The 22,585-nt window shown below is 35.7% G+C and overlaps 1 protein-coding gene across 4 annotated transcripts; it reads left to right on the forward strand.

Moving 5' to 3' along the window:
• The first annotated feature begins 1,924 nt into the window (after nt 1–1,924).
• Nucleotides 1,925–22,209, forward strand: LOC115954028 (protein PHOTOPERIOD-INDEPENDENT EARLY FLOWERING 1). Of its 4 annotated transcripts, none has more exons than XM_031071881.1 (22): nt 1,925–2,056; nt 2,165–2,213; nt 2,959–3,072; nt 4,692–4,772; nt 4,947–5,054; nt 5,190–5,270; nt 5,377–5,465; nt 5,610–5,746; nt 5,845–5,906; nt 7,001–7,136; nt 8,182–8,304; nt 8,386–8,468; nt 8,553–8,687; nt 10,856–10,894; nt 13,870–13,938; nt 14,112–14,174; nt 14,261–17,348; nt 18,013–18,077; nt 18,186–18,256; nt 19,219–19,999; nt 20,287–20,780; nt 21,310–22,209. In XM_031071881.1, the coding sequence occupies exons 3-22, from the start codon at nt 3,013–3,015 to the stop codon at nt 21,755–21,757; spliced, it is 6,213 nt and encodes a 2,070-aa protein (XP_030927741.1). In that variant the 5' UTR covers nt 1,925–2,056; nt 2,165–2,213; nt 2,959–3,012; the 3' UTR covers nt 21,758–22,209. The 4 variants fall into 4 exon arrangements, with proteins under 4 accessions (XP_030927741.1, XP_030927742.1, XP_030927743.1 ...); XM_031071882.1 differs by having other exon boundaries at nt 2,168–2,213; XM_031071883.1 differs by having other exon boundaries at nt 1,926–2,056; nt 19,222–19,999.
• The last annotated feature ends 376 nt before the right edge of the window (nt 22,210–22,585 follow it).

The raw sequence follows: 22,585 nt of genomic DNA on the forward strand, positions 1-22,585 counted from the left end.
CATAAATTGATTTAATCCAGATTTTTCATGTTATAAACACCAAATCTATCATAGTGACAGTTTTAACATATTTTCTTACAAAAAAATCATCAACTAATTGCAATTGACCTTCATTTCTTGTGGGTGTGTTTTATACCTATATTATAAATGTTAAAATACATTAATAGACATCCAATTAATCATAATATCTTCAATATTTCATATTACTAACATAAAACCACAATGGATAATTATACTTTACCCACCTGTGATTCTCACCGTTACTGTGCCGTAACCCACCTCTCCCTCATCGTTATTCTAACACAGAAATATGTAAAAAACAAAAGCCTCACAGATCAAAAAGTTCGGGTTTTTGATTGCTTAAGAACTTCTATGAGAACATATGCCCAGAAAAATCAAACCTAAGTCAACCACTATAAATATCATATTTTCCTTCTCCACGTGTCTCTTTCCTCTCACCCATTCTTCTACAACATTCTCTTTCTCATCTCTTTGCTCTCTCTCTCCGATGGTGGAGTTAAGGAGGACATCGACCACCACAGCGATGGGGAAGTATGAATAACAAAATATTAATTGCAAATGGTTGTAGGTATTTAATTTGATGTAGAGTTTCAATTGTAGTATATATCATCATTTAGTGCAAAAATTTTAATATTATGACAATGTTTTATTAAAACTTAATTGTTTTTTGTTAGAAGATGACTACATTTGTTATCATTCTTAGTATAATTTTTTTGTGAGTAGATACTGTCTTAGTAAATAGGTTATAAGAAATACAAAAAGTATTTTGCATCAAATGATACTACGTTATTCGTATTAAAATCCAATAAATGAGAGACATATGTGTAAAAATAACTATTCACTGACACATGTCTTTTAAATGTTAGTTGGTTAGTTATATTTTACTTACATGTTTCATACTTATTGGATTTTGATACTACTGACATGGTATAATTTGATATCAAATACCTTCTCTTAAGAAATTATCATACTAAAAGATACCTATATATTAAATAACTATTTTAAATTTAAATATATGATTTGATACTAATTCAAAAAAAAAAAAAAAAATTCTATCTTAAATTTTCTCACTCAAGAGGCATGTGCAACTCTTATTTTTTTTTTTATGCGATGTGCAACTCTTATTAGTTTTTTTATAATGGTTTATTAACGATTGCCTTAAAAATATCTGTTAATGTTACCATATAACTTTTAACCTTACTAGTTCCATTTGTTAAGCATCTCCGGCAGATTAGGCAAATTTTTGTACTGTTTGGAGAATGGACAGTGACTTTTACCTTTTAACTACCTACTTTTTCAAATACACTTTCCAAAAAATTCTCTATCTTATTTAAATATTATTTCTTCATTTATTATTTATTATTTTTTTAACAACTACACATCTTCCAACATTTTTTTATTCAATACCTTATTATTATAATAGAAAAAAATATTTGAAGAATGAACAGTAGCTCATCAGACTTGATGAACTACCGTTCATGAGCCAAAAAAAATTCAGAATATAAAGAGTCCATTAAAGAATAAATAGTAGCCTATTTTGTGGATTTATTCTCTAAAATAAAGAGCATTTGGTGTTTATTCTCTTACTTGTTAGTTAACGATTGGGTACATTTCCGGCTCTAGTAACCGCAGTTAATTTGAGAAAGAAAAGGGTAAAAGGATTGTGGGGGAAGGCAAAACGACGACGGTTCACATCGTAGTTGTAAATTTCGAAACGCAATCTCAGATACATCAGCGTGCCAGGGTTCGGTACAAGAGAAACCTCAACCGTGCGATTGTACATAATCTTTAGATCGTGATTATCCTGAATGCTCAGAAAATAAAAAATAACAAAAGCAAAAAAAAAAAAAAAACAGTAGTAAAAAGAAAAAGAGAAAGACAATTCTCTCTCTCTCTCTCTAAAGAGAAACAAAAAGAAAAGGAAAAAAAAAAAAGAAAAAAAAAAGCAAAACAATTTTACTGATTTTGATTTTCGGATCTGTGAAGGGTTTTTGCTCACCGGACCTCACCTTGACCCAAAACTCAAAACCAAAAGGTTTCTCTCTCTCTCTCTCTCTCTGTCTGTTTTTCTATTTTCTTTGTTTAAGTTTTGTTTGGGGAGAAAGTAGTGTTTTACACGCTTTGATTTTTTTTTTCTTCGTAGAAGATCGGGGTGAAAAGTGAAAGAGTGGTTCTTCGGTTGAGCTAAGCAGGTCAGTTTTCCGATTGTGCTTTCTCTGTTTGGTTGCTGAGAAAGAAACAAATAAGAAGGATTGTTGTTTTTCCTTTTTGACGTAAGAAATAAGAATGAGCTGCATACAGCTGTTTGGTTCAGTTTACCTTAGTCTCTGGGCTCTCGCTTTTATTATTTTTTGTTTTTGTTTGGACTTTGGGGAGGAAGAAGCAAAAAAAAATTCAAACTTTCACGCTCTCATATATATTTTCACTGTTTTTTTTTTGGTTTAATAATCTCTCTTTCTTTTCTCTCTTGAGTTTAAATTTTTCTTGGTAAGCAAACATGGGTTTGAGAGAGATTTGTGTTTGTTGGAGTCATTTCTGCCACTTATGGTAATGGGTTTTTTAAAGGTTCGTTTTTGTTACCATTTTCTTCGTGGGTTTCAGAGAGAGAGAGAGAGAGAGAGAGAGAAATGCGGCACAAGTGTGTAATAAACCCAAGCTAGGTATTCAAAGTGTGTGCTAACTTGCCAATTTCTCTTGAAATTGGAGCTGTAGTTTGAGATAACTCCCCCAAGTGCCAAAATGTTATTTTAATATTTTGTTGGTTTTTTTTATCCCGTATTCTATGGGTTTGATTAACATGCATTTCAATATTCAGATTTAGTGCTGTTTGAATATATGTTGATGTTTTGATTCAATTTTTGTTGCTTGGATATTTGATGGGACTTATCATTTCATGAGTGCTTGGACTGATACTTGCAATGGATGTTTTGGTTTTAGGTCATACACGGATCTTCAGCCCTTCTATGATGATATAGGTAACAAAATAAAATCATGGCCTCCAAAGGTCCAAGGTGTAAGCTTGATCACGAGTCAAGAGCTAAGCGTCAAAAGGTTGGTTTGTTGGATATTTTTTTTGTAGATTATCTTGTACTTTTTTGGGGGCATAAATCAATTGCTGTATTTGTTACATTTTTTTTTTTTTTTTTTTTTTTCATATTGGTGGTTCTAATTTTAATAAGTCATGCAATGTGATTTTGGCATTACCATTTTTGACTTTTTTGGTGCCCTTACAACTTCTTGAAACCTACAGATATGCATTGTTTGATCACACATTCCTACATTGTGCAACTTATGAGTGATTTAAAATATTTTTTTTTTTGAACTGTATACTGTTTTTTGTTGGAAGTTGTACCTTTTTTTGAATAAATGATGGATGTACACTTCAAATCTAAAACTGCAGGTATTTACATGGCCATAACTAAATAACTAGTACGAGCACATTGTATTTAATTAATCAGACTTAGTGTACATAGCTTCCTCTCTCCCCCCCCCCCCCCCCCCACCAAACAAACATCCCGATAAGTCAACCTTGGTGCAAAAGCTTCATGTTTGTTCTGAATTCAAGGTACATGTGGAGCCTGGAGCCTAGGTAAACTTAATTAAGCAGTTCAAGGTAACCCAAAAAAAAAAAGAAAAAAAAAGAAGTTGATCCAGAAAAGGAAAGTTTAATAAAGTGGATATGCTTAAAAAAAGAAGGAAAAACTATTTCACTGGTTGAAAAAAAAATCAGTTGTCATGCTAAAAAGCAAATAAAAAAGTGATGAAATCTGTTTCCTTGAAAAGACATATAAAAATATGTGGGCTTGAAGGGTGAAATTGAAAGTTCACCCACATATTATAGTTTTGTATATTTTGCTTGCCTGTTGCATTTTTGAAACTCCAGAGAGAAAAAATGAGATAACATCGAAGAGGAAAGGATGCCCAAGCTAAAATACATACCAGACATTTTTACTACCATTAATACACAATAGAATCTTTAAGAATATAAACAATGTAAACATCTCAATTTCTCCCCTTGTCACCTCTCTGTACTTAAACCAAATATATGGAAATCTCCTTCACAACTCAAAGCCTGTCACTGTTACCTAACTATTTCAATTCTTGAAATTGGAAACACATCTAAGCTAGAGTTGCAATTCTTGCATCCAAATTCAGGATGGGGGAAAAATATAGTTGAATTAATTTTTCAAGGTGGAAAAAATTTGGGATAACATTTAAAGAAAGGAGAGGGTAATGTGTGTGGGATATAAAGAATATGGAACATGAAGATATATTTTCTTTTTTCCCTTGGATTTCTCTTCACTTGAATGTAGTTGACATTAAAATGCAACATTCTGCTAAATAGGCTACATTTACTGAGATTGGCAACAATATCTAAGTTTTAGGCAAATCCTAAAGGATCCAAATTGGATAAGAAATTAGTATTCTTCTGCTTTGTTATTGCTTATACAAATAGGCAATAGCTGTGTAGCTATCTGAATGTCACCTTGCTTACAAAGTTATTTTGTGTCCCTTCTTATCTCAAGATTTTTGTAGCAAGAGTTTCCTTCTTATTTCATACTCCTTTGTGATGATAACATTCTTGGTACTGAGAACTGTCAGTGATTTCAATTTTTTGCTTTGATTTTTGTTTTCCAATTATTGACAGTTATTCTTCATGGTTATCTCAGGCACTTGAAGCTCCCAAAGAACCTCGACGCCCTAAAACCCATTGGGATCATGTTTTAGAAGAGATGGTTTGGCTGTCCAAGGTAATAGACTAGCGAATTGGAGATCTGACCTTCTATGATGTAGCAAACAATTTAGCTATACTCATTTGATTCATATTATCATGCTATATTCATTTTCTTTTGATCAGGGTTAGTTAATTTGATTAAATATTTGGTTCATTTTCTTCCACTGCTCATTAAACTAGTTGTTAGCAGGACTTCGAATCTGAGAGGAAATGGAAATTGGCTCAAGCAAGGAAGGTCGCTTTAAGAGCGAGCAAGGGCATGTTAGATCAGGCTACAAAGGGAGAAAAGAAAATGAGGGTTGTGTTTTTTTGCTTCCTCAAATTAATGTATCTTTTCTGTGTTACTAGTAGTACACATAATTATTCCAAGTTGCACAAAACAGAGTGATGTATTGCTTATGGGTATATTACAATAAACTAAAACTATGAACAGGAAGAGGAGCAGCGGTTGAGAAAAGTTGCACTTAATATTTCAAAGGATGTGAAGAAATTCTGGATGAAAATAGAAAAGCTGGCAAGTTCATCTATGATATTATCCTTCAAAACTTGTTTCATTCCTCTGTGATTTCTTCTAAGCCTCTTTTAGGTCCATAATTTCAAAACTAATATTGTAAATTCAGGTGCTTTACAAGCATCAGATGGAGCTTGATGAGAAAAAGAAAAAGGCACTTGATAAGCAACTTGAGTTTCTTTTGGGGCAAACTGAGAGGTAGAAATCTCCTCCCCCCGCTCCCTTAGGGTTTATCAATCTGTATTGAAGACTTTGTTGTGCATTGGATACCAGTTCTGAAAGGTTATTACTATGCATCCACATTAAAGTGAAATGGCATATTCTTGTGTTGTATATTTTCAGGTACTCAACAATGCTAGCAGAAAATCTTGTGGATACTCATAAACCAGTGCAAAACCCTGCTACACCAGATCGAATGACTATTAAATGCAAAGAAGTGGATGAAATTGATGTTGATGAGTCACCAGAATTTAATTTTGGTAAGCAGAAATTTATGTTTCCTTGGTATTTTACCTGATAACCTCAAAGGGATGACCTAATTTTTATTATATAAATTGTTTTAACACATTTCTGACAGAATCTCAGTCGAATATTGCGGATATGGATGATGATTATGATATACGATCTGAAGATGAGTCAGTATGTTTTATAATCCCTTCATATCATATGTAGAGTGATTTTTGAATTTTTTGAGTTTGTTGCCATTTATATGGTAGTATATGACTCGCATTCAAATTAATGTTTGAAAACCTTATTCCTTTGTCACATGTTACACTTGTTGCTTTCAAAAATCCCAAAAATAACTGGACCAGCTTTATATCATTTATCAAAAAAAAAAAAAAAAATGGCAGTGTTGCAGATTATTGAGTTATATTTGGTGGTCAATCTCAGTTGGAAGTAGCTGAAGCCTTTTCTTATCCACATTTTTTATACTTAATTTTGAAATTATACGTGGGAATGGATAAAGCAAGTTGGCTACAGAAGACTATGGCATTGATGTGTACATGCTTTTGTCTTCCTAGTGAAGCAAAATTTTAAGTTGCTCTCTGCCTAATTGATACTTTTGTATGATAATCTTCAGCCTGCCTTGGAAGATAGTGGACAATATAGGATTGAAAGGTATTGCGGATCAATGTAGTTCAGTTGTCATTCTCATGGTCCATGTATCTGCCTGTTTAATGATGAAACCTTGGGGGGGATATATGCGCAATATAAATGAAGCCTTGATAAATGCCTCAGTTTCCTTGGATGTTAGAGTACTCCTTTGAGGTGGGCTTGGGACTAACGCCTATAAGCATCGTTCATTCATCACCTTCATTCCCTTACTTAGCAAAAGCTAAAAAGAAACCTCGAAGAAAATAAAATGATAGGATCTTTGACCTCAATCAGGGGGACAAGATGGCATATGACCTTTTTTTTGCTGAAAATTATAACTTATAGTTGCACCATCAGATTTCATTGGCCCGTAATACTTCAAATTATCAGTTTGACATGTTATCTGAATTTTCAATTTTGTATAGTCCCAAATATGTAACTTTGGTTGCACACAAGTTGGTATTGTAGCCTTCTTCTCCATCATATTGTTGATGATTGGATACATTAGCACTTATGCAACTTTCATGGTTTTCTTGGATTTGTATTATGATTTCCAATGATTCCAATGTTTTCTTCTTTTTAGGTACTTCAGTTTTGTGTGCTTATGTTTGTTTACCTACACAATGCTGCTCTTGTAGGAAGATGATGAACACACACTTGAGGAAGATGAGGCCCTTATAACTGAAGAAGAAAGGCAAGAAGAATTGACAGCTTTGCACAATGAAGTAGATCTTCCACTAGAGGAGCTGCTCAGACGTTATACCAAGGGGGAAGGTGACTTATCAGCATGATTAATGCTTAGCTTGGTTTATAATACTCAAAATTTTTTTTATAATGATTTTCGGCCCGTCTCGAAACACGGACCAAGGAGTCTGACATGTGTGTGAGTCAATGGGCTAGTGAACTGCAAGGAAGCTAATTGGCGGGATCCCCCAAAATTACTTGTTTGTTTCTTGAATTTTTGAGTGCACAAATTTCTTCAGCTTTTTTACTTATCTTATACAAACTTAGCTAGCCATAATCCACATGCGGGGGTTCTCCAATTCTTTTAAAAAACAAAATTTCTAGTCCCCTAATAAAATCCAATATCAAACAGAATTTAAATGTTAAAACATATTTGTATTTATTATATAAGGACAGGTGAAATTAGAATATAATAATGATATTTTTCCTTTCTCTGATTTTCACATAGCAAACAAGAGAAGGAGACATTTACTCCTTTTCTGCTCTCCTTCCCTGCCAATATACAAACACATAAAAGGAAAAGAATTTCCTTTCCATTTCCCCCTTCTCTCTCTTCCATTGTACTCTTCTTTCTCTTCCCTTCTCCCCAGTGCAGCCATACATAAAGTAAATGTTTTGTTTTTCGTAAAAGTCTGTTGGATTTCGTAATAGAGGGAGCACAAGTTTGAAGAAGGCCCACCTTCTTCCATGCAAAAGCAAATCAGGAAGTATCTAGCTTGCCTTCCTCCATCCTCCGTCTTCCTTCCTGTCCCTCCTAGGCCCTTTATAATGCCTTAATGTGTAAAGCTAGACTTCTGGTGGGCACTTATAAGATGGCAAGAGTTTTCAGAGGTCCTTCCTCAGGCTCTGGTGGCTATTCTTTTGGGTTTTGTCAAAACCCCAAAAATTTAGTGGTAAAAATTGTGCATGTGCGTGTGCGTGCACACCCACACACTCACACATATATATGTATATATGTAATACTAGTGATGTGGTAAAATTAGTGTTAAAATCTCTCATATTGGCTAAGTGGATGCCTTCCATTTTGTATTTAGTATGATTGGATTTTGATTTTGATCAATACGAGTACATTCAGTTAGCAGAGAAAGCAGTCCAGAAAAGGGTGAAGATGGGGCTGAACCACTTAGCAGAGAAAGTACTCCAGAAACGGATGAAGATGGGGTTGAACCATCCATTGTGGGGGATGATCATGGCAAGGGTAATAAGCATTTGATTTACTGTGTTATCTTCTGAAATTTGTGATTGTCTCTAACGTGGAGGGGATTTACATGTTCTGCAGGCAAAGTAAATGATCTTTCAACTGTCAATGAGATTGACACAAGCTATTCAGTAACTTCAGTTGTGGCCACTGGTCGTCGCTGTGTAAGTTGTATGTGTTTGTGGTTGTGATTGGTAAATTGTGGAGCAAGATAAGACCTCAGCTTAATACTTATTTTCTAACTATAGGGTGGAAGTAATGGTGACGTATCTGTTTTGGAAAACCATGTATTAGATATTGAGATGTGTCAAGCTAGTGATCTGTCAAAAGATGCTGGGAAGTCTGCCAAAGATCATATGCTATATGATTTTAGTGATGAACAGGTAGACTACAAGTTCTTTTTAGTTTCTTGTTAAATTAGAAGGCATATTTGCAAAAAGGTTTCATGGGGTATTTTTGTTTAGACTTTGAAGTTTATACAGGATTCAGTTGAATTTGAACTTTTAGCTCTGATTAATGTAACGAAGTTACAGTGTGCGAGCTTGCTAACTGCAATTGTTTATGTTGTATGTATCATTTATAGCAAATTTTAGATTTGTTACATCATATAGTTGAAAATCATTTATTTTGATTCATGTGCATGTTTGTATTGAATTGTATTTCACATTAAATCATATTCACATATTTTGTAAACGTAGACTTACAGAAGTATGTGTTTTTTACCACATTAATTGTGATACAACTTGTGTGTGTTAAAACTTTCATGCATATGATGAAAAGGAAACAAAGAGATGTGCTAAAAGTAACTTATCTAAACTAAGATGCATGGGTAGGGGTACGGGTACGGGTATAGGTACAGGGATACATCATTTCTTGAAAAACCTAGGGTACAATACGTCGGGGATACGTGTATTAATTACTTATTAAATATTTTATTTATATTTGTTACATATTGTTAAGCATAATTTTTTCATATATTGTCAAACATATATCAATTTAAGAGAAAAAATGGATAATAAAGTGAATCCATGGCCATTAAATAATGTTTAGAACACAAACCAAGATCCAAAAGAGTAAGCAAAAGCTAACCACATAAGTGTTCAACATCGCAACCAATATTTAAAAAATATAATTAAAAATTCTTGCAAGTTTGGGCTATCTTACACTATCGGGGTTGGGTTATAACGGTATCCAAGCCGTATCATAGGCTTATCCAGTATGTGCACTTTTTGTGAAAAAAAAAAAGAAAGAAAAAGAGATTGGGTACGTATCTTAGAGGTATCTGGTATGATACCAGTATGATATGTATCGGATATGGGTACATGAGCAAAAATGGAGTATCCGTGCATCCTGGTATCTGAACAGGTTATCACTTAGCCAGAAAAAAATTATCCTTTTTTTATAATTTCTTTTTAATGTTGATAAGTAACAATCTTATTGATGAAAAACAAAGAATTTATCTAAACAAGCTATCACAGGAAGAGTTATTTAAACAGGCTATCACCACCATGGAGAAGTGGTTTCATGATGCAGCTTACTATTTTATTGAATTAAATGGAAGGGCTAATGAAAAAAATTGACTCGACTACTTAATAATGAGAAATTTGGACCTATTAGTGCCTGTGAAGGCTAGTCATTGTTAGTTCTTTGTCTTTCTATCTGCTTTCCTTGCTTTATCATATTGTGATGCGAATAAACTCAATTTGCGAAAATTTTATTCTTTCTTTGTTCCGATGGAAAATGTTTTTATGTCAAAGGACTCGTTTTCTAGAAAATGGACTCATTTTCTTGTGCTTAGTGGTGACATTGAAAAAAAGCCCGATAACATTTTATGTTGCTTGACTCGCATGGAAAATCATTAATATTTCTTGTAGTTTCAAATGATTATATGTATAGGAAACTTCCATTCATGTGAATAGACCATATATTGGAAAAGTTTTTATTTTTTGGGCCAGTTGGAGCCTCAAATGTGAAGACAAATTCCAAATTTGAAATCTATGCAAAAAATTAGGTGGGAAGGTGACTGGTTTTAGGAAAAAAAGGTCATTTGGAAAAAAGCCAATGATTGGTCAACAGTTAATCTTGTGGAGGAGGGGGCAAAGAGAGAGAAGTTAGCATTGGGAGACTTTTATGTGATTTGGAGTTTATTTGTAATGGTCTGTTGAGTATGTGACATTTTGGAAAATATTTTATGTTCTATTTGGCTTGTTTTCTGTTGATCACATAAACCATTTTTTCATTAACTTGCGCTTTTACCAAACCAAACGCCAAAAAATGGAAAAAAATTTCCACTACAACAAATAGAGTGTTACTTCCATATATTTTGTTTTCTGAATCTATTCATCCATCTTTTTTAATAATCCAATGGTTCCATAGATTTGTTCTTTTATGTTATTTTGGATTAATATAAATCCAAGTGCAACTGTCTTTTGACTCCTATGTTACTTTGTTTTATGTTCCATGCTTTCTGTTTTATTTTTTAATATTAGTATTGTAGAAACGTGGTACAGAGTATTAGCTGTTTTACTGAACTTTATCTCAAATTATGTAGGAAGATGGTGACTTTGTTCTTGCTGCTGGCGAAGAGAAGGTATTTAATAAAGAAAAGCATAACTCTATTGATCAACTTCTTTTTTTGGGTCTCTATTTCTGGTGTCATATATTTTACAGGAGGAATGCACTTTTTATTAGTGATATCAGGAAATTCCCCTTTCTTTCTTTGAAATCTGAGTCACGAATTTGACCGCAAATAAGTTGCTGGTACAAATGCTTGATGTCAGAAATGCTTTGGAGAATTATCTGTGCTCAGTAGTATTATTATTTTGAAGTTCTCTTAATTGAATAGTCTGCTTTATTCACTATCCCGTGATTTTTTGTCCCTGTTGACAGGATTAGAATCTCTGTAAACTTGTTCTTGTGGTATACCATTTGTATTTTTTTTTTTTTTTTAAACTAAAGTGTTCAAATTTAGATAAAATGACATTAAGAAAGTTATGGGGTTTTGCTTCATTTGACTATTGTTGAATAAGTAGAATTCAGATTTTGTTCCTTTAGTAAGGGAAGTTTTTGATAATGTGAGGAACAGATGAGGGTAGGGGAGAGATTGTGACCAATTATTCATAAATTCTAAAATACTTGATGGTCATGGTTTCAATAAGTATGCATGGTGCAAACTACGTTTGATTGTCCCAAGTCTATTGTCTGAAAGCAACCATAAGCTAAAGAGTAGGTGCTAGCCTGCAGCTTGCTTGGTCTTCCCAACTCATACTCTCCATTCCCTGTTGCCCCTCTTTAACCCTGTTGAATGTGGGAACCAATCAAAAAGAGTCAAATACAACCACAAGGAGGCCAGTTGGTACCTTTAAGGGATAGTCTCCTGAAACTTATTTTTCAAGTGATATTTTGAATTGAACATGGTTAGATATTACATTTAAATTTTGTGAAGTGACCGGATTTTTGGTCTGAGAATTTCCTATTTTAGGCATCTCTTTTGAGTTCTTATTTTTTTTATAATTACTTCTGTATGATGCATTTTGTACGTCTTCTGTTTGTGAGAGCTCAAGCTATAAGCACAAGAGTAATCATTTCAATAAAACTTCTTATACTACTATTCAGCCCTCTTCCTGGGTTCAGTAAAGATCCTGAATTTTATTTAACTTCTTATACTTACTGATTTTTTTATGCATTATACAGTGGTCTATAAAGCAAGCGTGTCATGATTTTTATTTTATCTTATTTTATAATATATATATGTTTCTTATTTATGTGCCATTGATCTTAGCACACTACTACATTCACTAAGCACATTGTTGCTTCAAGTACCTGGTTTATATATCAATAGATGAAGCATTGAAAGTAGATTCATGTGGCTAATGTGAATTATTTCTCTTAGTTACAGTCTTGCAGTCTTTGAACTAATGTAGAAGAAAACATAATGGGTAGTCCTACATGTTTTTTTAATAGGTAATAATGAATTTTATTACAAGGAGGAGAACTCAAAATGAGAGTCTCCTAAAGTATTACAAATTTAGGTTTATGAGATCCATGAAATCAATTGAAGAATTACATGATACCCTGCCAATGATAGTACATTATTCAAAATGCAGAAAAGTAGATTAGACTGAATAACTGATTTCTCAACTCATTCAAAGGTTTTAGCCAAAAAAAAAACTCCTTCAAAGGTGCGCTTGTTCCTCTTTCTCCAAAAGGTCCACATTACACAATGAGGCATCACATTCCAAATCTGACTTTTAGTATGCTAGCCATAATTTTTTTTTAATAAAAAAAGTATGCCAGCCATACAACCCTTTACCAGCATAAACATCTAGCACCTTCTCTGGCATCACCCAACGAGCCCCAAATGCAGAGAAAACAAAGGATACAACCTGTAGGCAAATCAAACAATGTAGCAACAAATGATCCATAAATTTACTACTTCACTTGTTTTTTTCTTCGATAAATAAATTCTTTCTTTGCTTAAGTAAAGGGCCCAACCAAGTTTGAACAGATGAATTACTACTACACTTACACATATCCCACCGATTAACCATGACCACATTCTATTTAATAAGATTATTTACTGTCAAAATTTTGCCCAATGTAGTACACACATGCACATACACACAAATGCTTTTTGAAAGGAAGTTGCTTCTACCTGTGTCTCCGTTTCTCATGGACTTCTCAACCATCAAAATGAATACTAAAACACAATAAATTCTTTAGGCAATTAACAATCTCCAATTCCCAATCATTGAAAGCCTGTATGAACTTTAGATTCCGATAATGCAGTCCATCTGCCCTCTTGTATTGAATAGAAACAATACAGACATCTCTTTTGTTGCAATCAAATAGAGGTCAGGATACAAGTCCTTTGGAGCATGTCTTGCACACTAAACATCATACCAAAACCCAATTTTTCTACCAACCCCCACAATGAAAGAAATTTTGGCAGCGAAGTTTTTTTCAATCTGCTACACCTTTGCACAAACTGCACCTGTTAGGCCTTGTTACGACTTTAGTGGATCAGCCACCCCACTCTTCCCCATGTTTACTATGAGTTAAGCAGTGTCCCAACAAAGCTTGGTTGAAGGTAGTCAACTTCCTCACTCCCAACCAGCGAATTTTATGGGGGTGGGCACACCAAGTTCCAATTAACCAAATGGAATTTGAACTCTCAGTCCTACATTTTGAATGTCTCTAGTTGCCAATCTTTTCATTGTTGTTTTTTTCCAGGATTTTTGCATGGTTTATTAGAATTTAGATGTGGATATGATGAATGATTTGCTTCCACAAAAACATGTAAGAAACATTCACAGCTTGAGTTTTTTAGCCACTTAATACTGTCTTGATGGTGATGTAAGTTGTAGTAGTTTTATTGTTGCCAAATCATGGAGAAGATTTTTTTTTCTTATTTCAAGTAAGGTTACTGGTCATGTAATTTGGGGTTGCGCTTACTTTAGTTAGAATAAGTTTCAGATTGACTGAATGATTGAGGGTGACATATAATTAATTTACACTAATGATTTCCAATGGCCATGCCTACTTCTAAATTGATTAAATGTCCAGGATGATGAGGCAACCTTGTCAGAGGAGGAGGAACTGGCAAAAGAAGATTCAATCCACCCCATGGATGAGGTAAAGAGCAAATGAAGCTATTATTTTTCTGTACTTCGAATATCCTAGGTCAAAATTTTCAAGGTTCTTTTCTTCTTGATCCTTAATATTTTTGTCCAACTAGTTGATTGTTGTTGTTGTTTTGCGTTTTTTCTCGTATTTGTACCTTCTTAATGAAGCTACTTATTTTGCAGATTGCATTACTGCAGAAGGAGAGTGAAATACCTGTAGAAGAATTGCTTGCAAGGTATAAAAAGGTAGGTAAAATGTCTGCTTCAGCTTGTCTCATGGGCGGTTTGCATCATGTTTTGATGTTTGTTTTTTATCAACATCTGTTTGTTAGGGCTTCAATGATGATGAAGTTACAGACGATGAATCCGACTATGCGTCTGCTTTATCAGAAAATCTCATGGATTCTCCAGCCCATGAAGGCATTCAGCTTACACAGCAAGCTACTTCTATGGACAAAGATGTTGAAACTGGTGAATGCCAGTCAGTTGCATATTCTCTGGCAGAAGGACAGCAAGCAGGATCCCATGAAAAAACAGAGGAGGAGAGGGAAAGTGAGAATAGAATTGCTGATGCAGCAGCGGCTGCAAGATCAGCACAGCCAACAGGAAACACCTTCTCCACAACCAACGTGCGTACTAAGTTCCCATTTCTTGTGAAGCATCCTCTTCGTGAGTATCAACATATCGGCTTGGATTGGCTTGTTACAATGTATGAGAAAAGACTCAATGGGATTCTAGCTGACGAAATGGGGCTTGGAAAGACGATTATGACAATCGCTCTGCTTGCACACCTGGCGTGTGAAAAGGGAATATGGGGTCCTCATCTCATTGTTGTCCCCACAAGTGTCATGCTTAATTGGGAGACTGAGTTTCTGAAATGGTGTCCTGCTTTTAAAATTTTAACATATTTTGGAAGTGCAAAAGAGCGCAAATATAAGAGGCAGGGCTGGTTGAAACCTAACTCGTTTCATGTGTGCATAACAACTTACAGATTGGTTATTCAAGATTCAAAAGTTTTCAAGCGCAAGAAGTGGAAATACTTGATTTTGGATGAAGCTCATCTGATTAAAAATTGGAAGTCACAAAGATGGCAGACTCTTTTGAACTTCAATTCAAAAAGGCGTATATTATTAACTGGGACACCGCTGCAGAATGATCTCATGGAACTTTGGTCTCTAATGCATTTTTTGATGCCCCATATCTTTCAATCTCATCAGGAGTTCAAGGACTGGTTCAGTAATCCAATATCAGGAATGGTTGAGGGACAAGAGAAAGTAAATAAAGAAGTTGTGGATCGTCTTCATAATGTTCTCCGTCCATTCATACTCCGTCGCTTGAAGCGAGATGTGGAGAAGCAGCTCCCTATGAAACACGAACATGTCATTTACTGTAGACTGTCAAAGAGGCAGCGTAACTTGTATGAAGACTTCATTGCGAGCTCGGAAACACAAGCTACTCTTGCAAGTGCCAACTTTTTTGGGATGATTAGTGTTATCATGCAACTACGCAAAGTTTGCAATCATCCAGACTTATTTGAGGGTCGTCCAATTGTTAGTTCATTTGATATGAGTGGTCTTGACATCCAATTGAGTACCTCTGTTTGTTCAATGTCTTCTCCATGCCCATTTTATAATGTAGACCTTAAGGGTTTGGGATTTTTATTTACTCATCTTGACTTTAACATGAATTCTTGGGAGAGTGATGAAGTGAAAGCCATTGCTACCCCCTCAAGTTTAATCAAGGAGTGCACTGACTTGTGTAACCTAGAAGAAATCGGACCTGGATATAGACATCGAAAAAGGTTGCATGGAACTAATATTTTTGAAGACATCCGTAAGGCAATCATAGAGGAGAGACTAAGAGAAGCAAAGGAACGGGCGTCAGCTATTGCATGGTGGAATTCCTTGAGGTGTGAGAAAAAACCCATGTTCTCTACAACACTAAGGGAAATTTTGACAGTGAAGCATCCTGTTTATGATATTCATCTTCAGAAGGCCAACCCTTTGTCCTACATGTACTCCTCGAAGCTTGCTGACATTGTCCTCTCACCAGTGGAGCGATTCCAGAGAATGTTGGACCTTGTTGAAAGTTTCATGTTTGCAATACCTGCTGCACGGGCCCCACCACCTGTTTGCTGGTGCAGTAAATCTGTGACTTCTGTGTTTCTGCACCCAACTTATAAGCAGAAATGTTCTGAAATGTTGTCACCCCTTCTATCACCTATCAGACCTGCAATTGTCCGGAGGCAAGTATATTTCCCAGACAGGCGACTTATACAGTTCGACTGTGGGAAATTGCAGGAGCTTGCAATATTGCTCAGGAAATTAAAATCAGAAGGTCATCGAGCGTTAATATTCACCCAGATGACAAAGATGCTTGATCTCTTGGAGGCTTTCATTAATTTGTATGGTTATACTTACATGCGTTTAGATGGATCGACTCAGCCAGAGGAAAGGCAGACCTTAATGCAACGCTTTAACACAAATCCAAAGTTTTTTCTCTTCATCTTGTCAACTCGGAGTGGGGGTGTTGGTATCAACCTAGTTGGGGCAGATACAGTTATCTTTTATGATAGTGACTGGAATCCTGCTATGGATCAGCAAGCTCAGGATCGATGCCACCGGATAGGACAGACGCGTGAAGTTCATATTTATCGGCTAATCAGTGAGAGCACCATTGAAGAGAATATTTTAAAGAAAGCTAATCAGAAGCGTGCCCTTGATGATCTAGTTATACAGAGTGGAGGCTACAACACAGAATTCTTCAAAAAGCTTGATCCCATGGAACTGTTCTCAGGTCATAGAGCACTTCCAATCAAGAATTTGCAGAAGGAAAAGATTAACAACAATGGAAATGAGGTTTCTGTTTCGAATGCAGATGTGGAGGCTGCTTTGAAATTTGCAGAAGATGAAGCAGACTACATGGCATTAAAGAAACTTGAACAGGAAGAAGCTGTGGAGAACCAAGAGTTTACAGAAGAAGCCATTGGGAGGATGGAAGAGGATGAGTATGTAAATGAGGACGATCTGAAGGTTGATGAGCCTGTAGATCAGGGTGGCTGGATCACAACTGCAAATAAAGAAACTCGGGTGATTTTGGCTGGGAATAATCCTAATGAAGAGAGAGCTCCAGCTATTGCTAGCAAAGAAGATGATGTTGACATGCTGGCTGATGTCAAACAAATGGCTGCAGCAGCAGCTGCCGCTGGACAAGAAATCTCATCCTTTGAGAATCAGCTACGTCCAATAGATCGATATGCAATTCGTTTTCTGGAATTGTGGGATCCCATTATAGACAAGGCAGCAGTGGAATCTCAAGCTAGGTTTGAGGAGACAGAATGGGAACTGGACCGCATCGAGAGGTATAAGGAGGAAATGGAAGCTGAGATTGACGAAGATGAGGAACCCCTTGTATATGAGAGTAAGTTCCTTTTGACATTGATTTCCCCCTTTCCCCCTTTTCACTGGCTCCAGGTGACTTTTGTTAGGCCCTTCATATGATTGAATTTTGGGGTTAATTTTAAAATAACTCCACTTCATGAGACATGCCATCCAACAACAAGAATTCTAAGAAGAAATAGAGTGCATATCTTGCTTCTCTCTCTCTCTCTCTCTTCTCCCCCCCACCACACCCCCCCCCCTTTTCAAAAAAAAAAGAAAAAGAAAAAGAAAGGAAAAACCAGATACCATGTGTAAGTACAGAGTAAACATTGATTTTTTTGGGAGAAACAAGTAGACATTGTGTCTCTCCTCTCCCCGCCCAAAAAAAGAAAACAAAAAGAAAGACACAACTAGACACCATGTATAAGTACGGAGTAAACTTTGATTTAATTTTTTTGGGAAAAACAAGTAGACATTGATTTGGCCATCTGTTGTATTGAACTTGCAACATTGCATGTGATATATGTTGCTTTATTAACTTTTACTTGGTGGTAAAAATATATGAACCACATCCAAAGAATTTTGTAATCAAGTAGAATCTGTTTCTCTATGATGGCATGCCATACTTATTGACTCAGTAATCACTTTCATATTTGCATAATTGTATATTGAGACTAAACTCAAGGATTGTCTCTTTGTATCAGGATGGGATGCAGATTTTGCAACTGAGGCATATCGGCAGCAAGTTGAGGCCTTAGCTCAACACCAGGTTCATGTTATAAACTCTTATGTTGATTTCAAAAAAAAAACCTCTTATGTTGCAGCCTTTTCTCTGAATGTGTTTAAGTTCAACTCTTTGCTAATATATTTTCTGTAGTTGATGGAGGAGCTGGAATGTGAAGCTAAGGAGAAGGAGGATGCAGAAGATGACAAATGTGATTCAATGAAGTAAGACAACACTCTGTTATCACCAAGAATATAGGACTGAAAAGTTATTATTATTTTTTTTAACAAAAAAGTTCCCCAAAAATTTCTAGAATAATATTGGGGCCAATAGTGGCTAAATCGGTTTAAAAAAAAAACTTTTTGGCTTTATAGAGTAACTTTACAATCATGGTGGGAAGTTAGCCTTCTGCTTTTATCACAACCTTGTTAAAATAATAGATTTGAAAGAGGGGGTGGGGGGACCATAAATCATAAGACATGGTGTTAAACTATCATTTCCTCAGTGAAAATATTATAGGAAACTTGACTGAGCATTGATTGTCCTTAATTAGAGGTTGTGACCAATGTGGTTCAAAGTCACTCCTGGATTATTTCAAGGAATGATTATCTTCATAAGAGGGATATTGACATTGGCCTTGGTGAATGTTACACTAATAAGTCATCTGGCATGGTGACCTTAAAATATAATGCTCATTCCTTTGGTGTGAAAAAAAAACACCATTGGCCGTACACAATAAAAATGTTGAACTGGAAGTATTTTTCTTAAATAGATTAGTCATTGAGCATAGTCTAGAAATTTTGTTCATTAATCCATGTACGGAGGATGTCAACAATAATGAGCTCCAGCTCAAATGGTACTTCCTCCATTAAATAGGTCGCAGGTCATGTGTATGAGACCTGTTACATGTGTAACTTTGCCAATTAAAAAGAGGGTGGCAGGGTGGGTTTTTATTTTTTGGGGGGGAGAGGGAGATGTCAGCATGGAGACCGGTGAGTGACTCGGTGTTCTCCTAGATAAATGTACAGCTTGACAGAAGTATTTGTGTCTGACATGGATAATCATCCACAGAATAAATCAGGACAGTTTGATATTTTTATATTTTGCAGTTTCCTAGATATGGATATATGAGTGGTTCTATCATGTATTGGGATTCAACATTCAGTTACAAATCTATTTCTCTTAGCAGGAATGAAAAGCAAAGTGATCCGAAACCCAAGTCTAAAAAGAAGCCAAAGAAAGCCAAGTACAAATCTCTGAAGAAAGGATCTTTAGCTTCTGAATTGAAACCTGCAAAAGAAGAGCTAGCAACAGACCGAATGTCAATAGATGATGAGAATATTTCTCATGAGGTGGTCACCTCATCCGAAAATTTTTCAAGTGTGCAGAAAAAACGTAAGAAGGCTGAAACTACACTGGATTATGAACAAGGAAAAACCTCGAAAAAGAAGTCTAAGAAACTCAAGAAGACTCCCCCTGAAATATGTCCATTAGATTTAGATTCCAACCTGTCAGGCATGCAGCATGATGAACCTATGGATCCAAAACCATGTGAAAGTGTGGTTGATGTCGAGCAAAAATCAACAAGCCGGAGCAGGATGGGAGGGAAAGTATCCATTACTACCATGCCTGTAAAGAGGGTTTTAATGATAAAACCAGAGAAATTAAAGAAGGCAAACATTTGGTCAAGAGATTGTGTTCCATCTCCTGATTCTTGGTTGCCGCAGGAAGACGCAATATTATGTGCTATGGTTCATGAATATGGCCCTCAGTGGAGCTTGGTTAGTGAAACTCTGTATGGGATGACTGCTGGTGGATTTTATCGGGGAAGATATCGCCATCCTGTCCATTGTTGTGAGAGATTTAGAGAACTCGTCCAGAGATATGTCTTGGCTGCACCTGACAATCCTAGTAATGAAAAGGTCAGCAATGCAGGCTCTGGAAAGGCTCTTCTCAAAGTAACAGAGGTAAGCGTAGTAATTTTTTGATGTGTCCACAGTATATACCCCATATACTGTATGATGTTTTATTTCTGATTTGAATAAAACAAACTTAGTTATCAAAAAAACAGAACAAGCATAGTAATTTTGAGCATACTTGTGAACTCGTTTTGCACATCTGCATGCAGCATGCTGCAGTGTTAACGTCAGGTCAACTGTTGTGCAAATTAAACAAATGAATGATTCAAAAACTCTTAAGTAGGCATTTATTTTGTAAAAGATTGACTGAGGAAACCTTACTCATATTATGGCAGGATAACATACGCTTGCTTTTAGATGTTGCTGCTGAGCAGCCAGACAGAGAGTTACTCCTTCAGAAGCACTTTACTGCCCTCCTTTCTTCTGTCTGGAAGGTGAAGTCACGTGTTGACCTTACTCCAAGTCGTTCATCATCCCAAAATGGTCTCTATAGGTCTCTTACTTGGAAATCCATGCAAGAACCTCCAGAAAAGCTGAAATTTACTAATTTAGGAGAGAGTAGCAGGATGTTAAAACGTGCACTCTTAGATGTCTCTCTATCGGAAGACACAGTCTCCCCCTCCAATTTAGGGCGTGAAACGTCATCAGTTACCGAACAATTGGTGATAAATCTAGAATTCCCGAAAGAACTGGAAGACTCCATGGTTCCTTTGCCCTCTTCTATAAGTTTATCAATATCTGGGGCAGACCCTCCACCATCTGTAAGCAAGGCTAGTGGAGAAGATCATCATTTTAAAGCTTCCCAAATGGTGGCTGAGAACCGTTTCAGGTATGGTCTGATGTAACCATATAATTTTATGACTTGGAGATTTGTCAACCATATAGTTCCCTCATATGATGCAATTCATTAGAATTTCTCTTAGCAGAAAAATTTGTTGTCTTTAAACTAAAAATTTCTAATTAATTAGGTGGTTAGATTAAAAAAAAATGTTAGATTCTTATGAAGCTACTTTTCAAATTCAGCACTTTGCTGATTTGGCCTTTGACAGTGGTATAGTCCACTTGGCCTTTTCATTGTGTAGGTTTTGTTTACATTTTGATTCTTGTCGAATTGTAATTCTTTGAAGCAGCTTGCAATTCCAAACTTTCTTTTCTTTTGATTAGACATTTTACTTATAAAAAAAGGTTGTGGTTTCATTCTTTCAGGGGGTTCCTTGCATCACAGTAATGTTTTCTTTGTTTCCTTTTGGCTGTACCATTGCCCATTGTTCATTTCTATTATGTTAACTATAAAAATAGTTTTTGTTAATGTAATTGGAATGTATATAATTGATTGCTAATAGAGTTTCTGCCTTCAGGGCTGCTGCAAGAGCTTGTGTTGAAGATAGTGTGGGATGGGTATCCTCTGTATTCCCAACCAATGATGTTAGGAATAGATCAGTATCCAAGTTACCATCTTTGGGAAAGCACAAACTCTCCATCTCTGACTCAATGAAGCCTTCTAAATCAAGGTTCAAAAGAAGTTCAATGGAGCATACCGAGATGCCCCACCTTATTGCTGAGCCAGTATTGGAACCATTACCAGCAGCTGCACCGAAGGATCCTGATTTAAGCTTTGACCTGACTCAACCTATCATACCGGATGTTGGAATTGATGTTGTGGGAAGTAATTTAACTGATGGCACAGATATGGAGCATTCTATGGAAATGGATAGTTATGAAGAAGTCCCACATTGCTATGTTCCTGACTTAATATCTGGCCTCGATGATTGTCCATTGTTGCCTGAATACACTGACATTGGGTAGGATTGTTCCAGGAGCCTGAACCACAAGAAATCTCAGGTTTGAACCTCATAAACTCTTGGAGACCAAGGATCTCATGGTGAAGAAGTCCTTGTCGGTGAATTACTGACCATCAATTCTGGGCCATTATTACTGTGCTGTCGGGGCTTGTGGTACACTGGTAGCACTATTCTTTTCTATCAAGAGCGATTTGGTTTGTCTGCCTTGTCTACACACTGGGAAGTAATGTTTTTGCAAGGTGGATCTAAGCAGCAGCCTGTAGGGAGGATTTTAGATAGGGAATACATAATGTAACATAAAAGTTTTGTAGTTAAATGTTTATTTCTTATTGGGGTATCTGTGCAAGTCTTTTGGGGCTTCAATTGAAATGTCTGCGGGCACACTTCCTCACAAATATAGTCATTAACAAAAATGGAAACGTAATGTAGCTCATTTTCTTGCGGTTGTGTTCTCTCTCTCTCTCTCTCTCTCTCTCATAATCAATGACGGCCATGGGCAGGGTATGGATCGGGTATACTCATACCCTACCCTATCCGAAAAGTTTGTCCGTGAATACCCGAATATCAATATCCATTAGTATCCATACTTGAATCTTACTCGAATATATTATCCATGGATATCCATATCTTATCCGAAACCCTTTTTTTTTTTTTTTTGTTTTTGTTTTTTTTTTTTTGGATAGAGATAAATTTTATTAGATAAAAATTTATATGTTAGTTTGTATCTGCTTTATTTTATTAATCATTGATGGAAATGGAAATGTCTGCAGGATCGTGTGATAGCTCATAAAATCATACAGATTGTGATTATGTGTTTATAAATAAAATAAAG

This window comes from Quercus lobata, chromosome 7 (assembly GCF_001633185.2).
Source record: "Quercus lobata isolate SW786 chromosome 7, ValleyOak3.0 Primary Assembly, whole genome shotgun sequence".
Taxonomy (NCBI): Eukaryota; Viridiplantae; Streptophyta; class Magnoliopsida; order Fagales; family Fagaceae; genus Quercus; species Quercus lobata.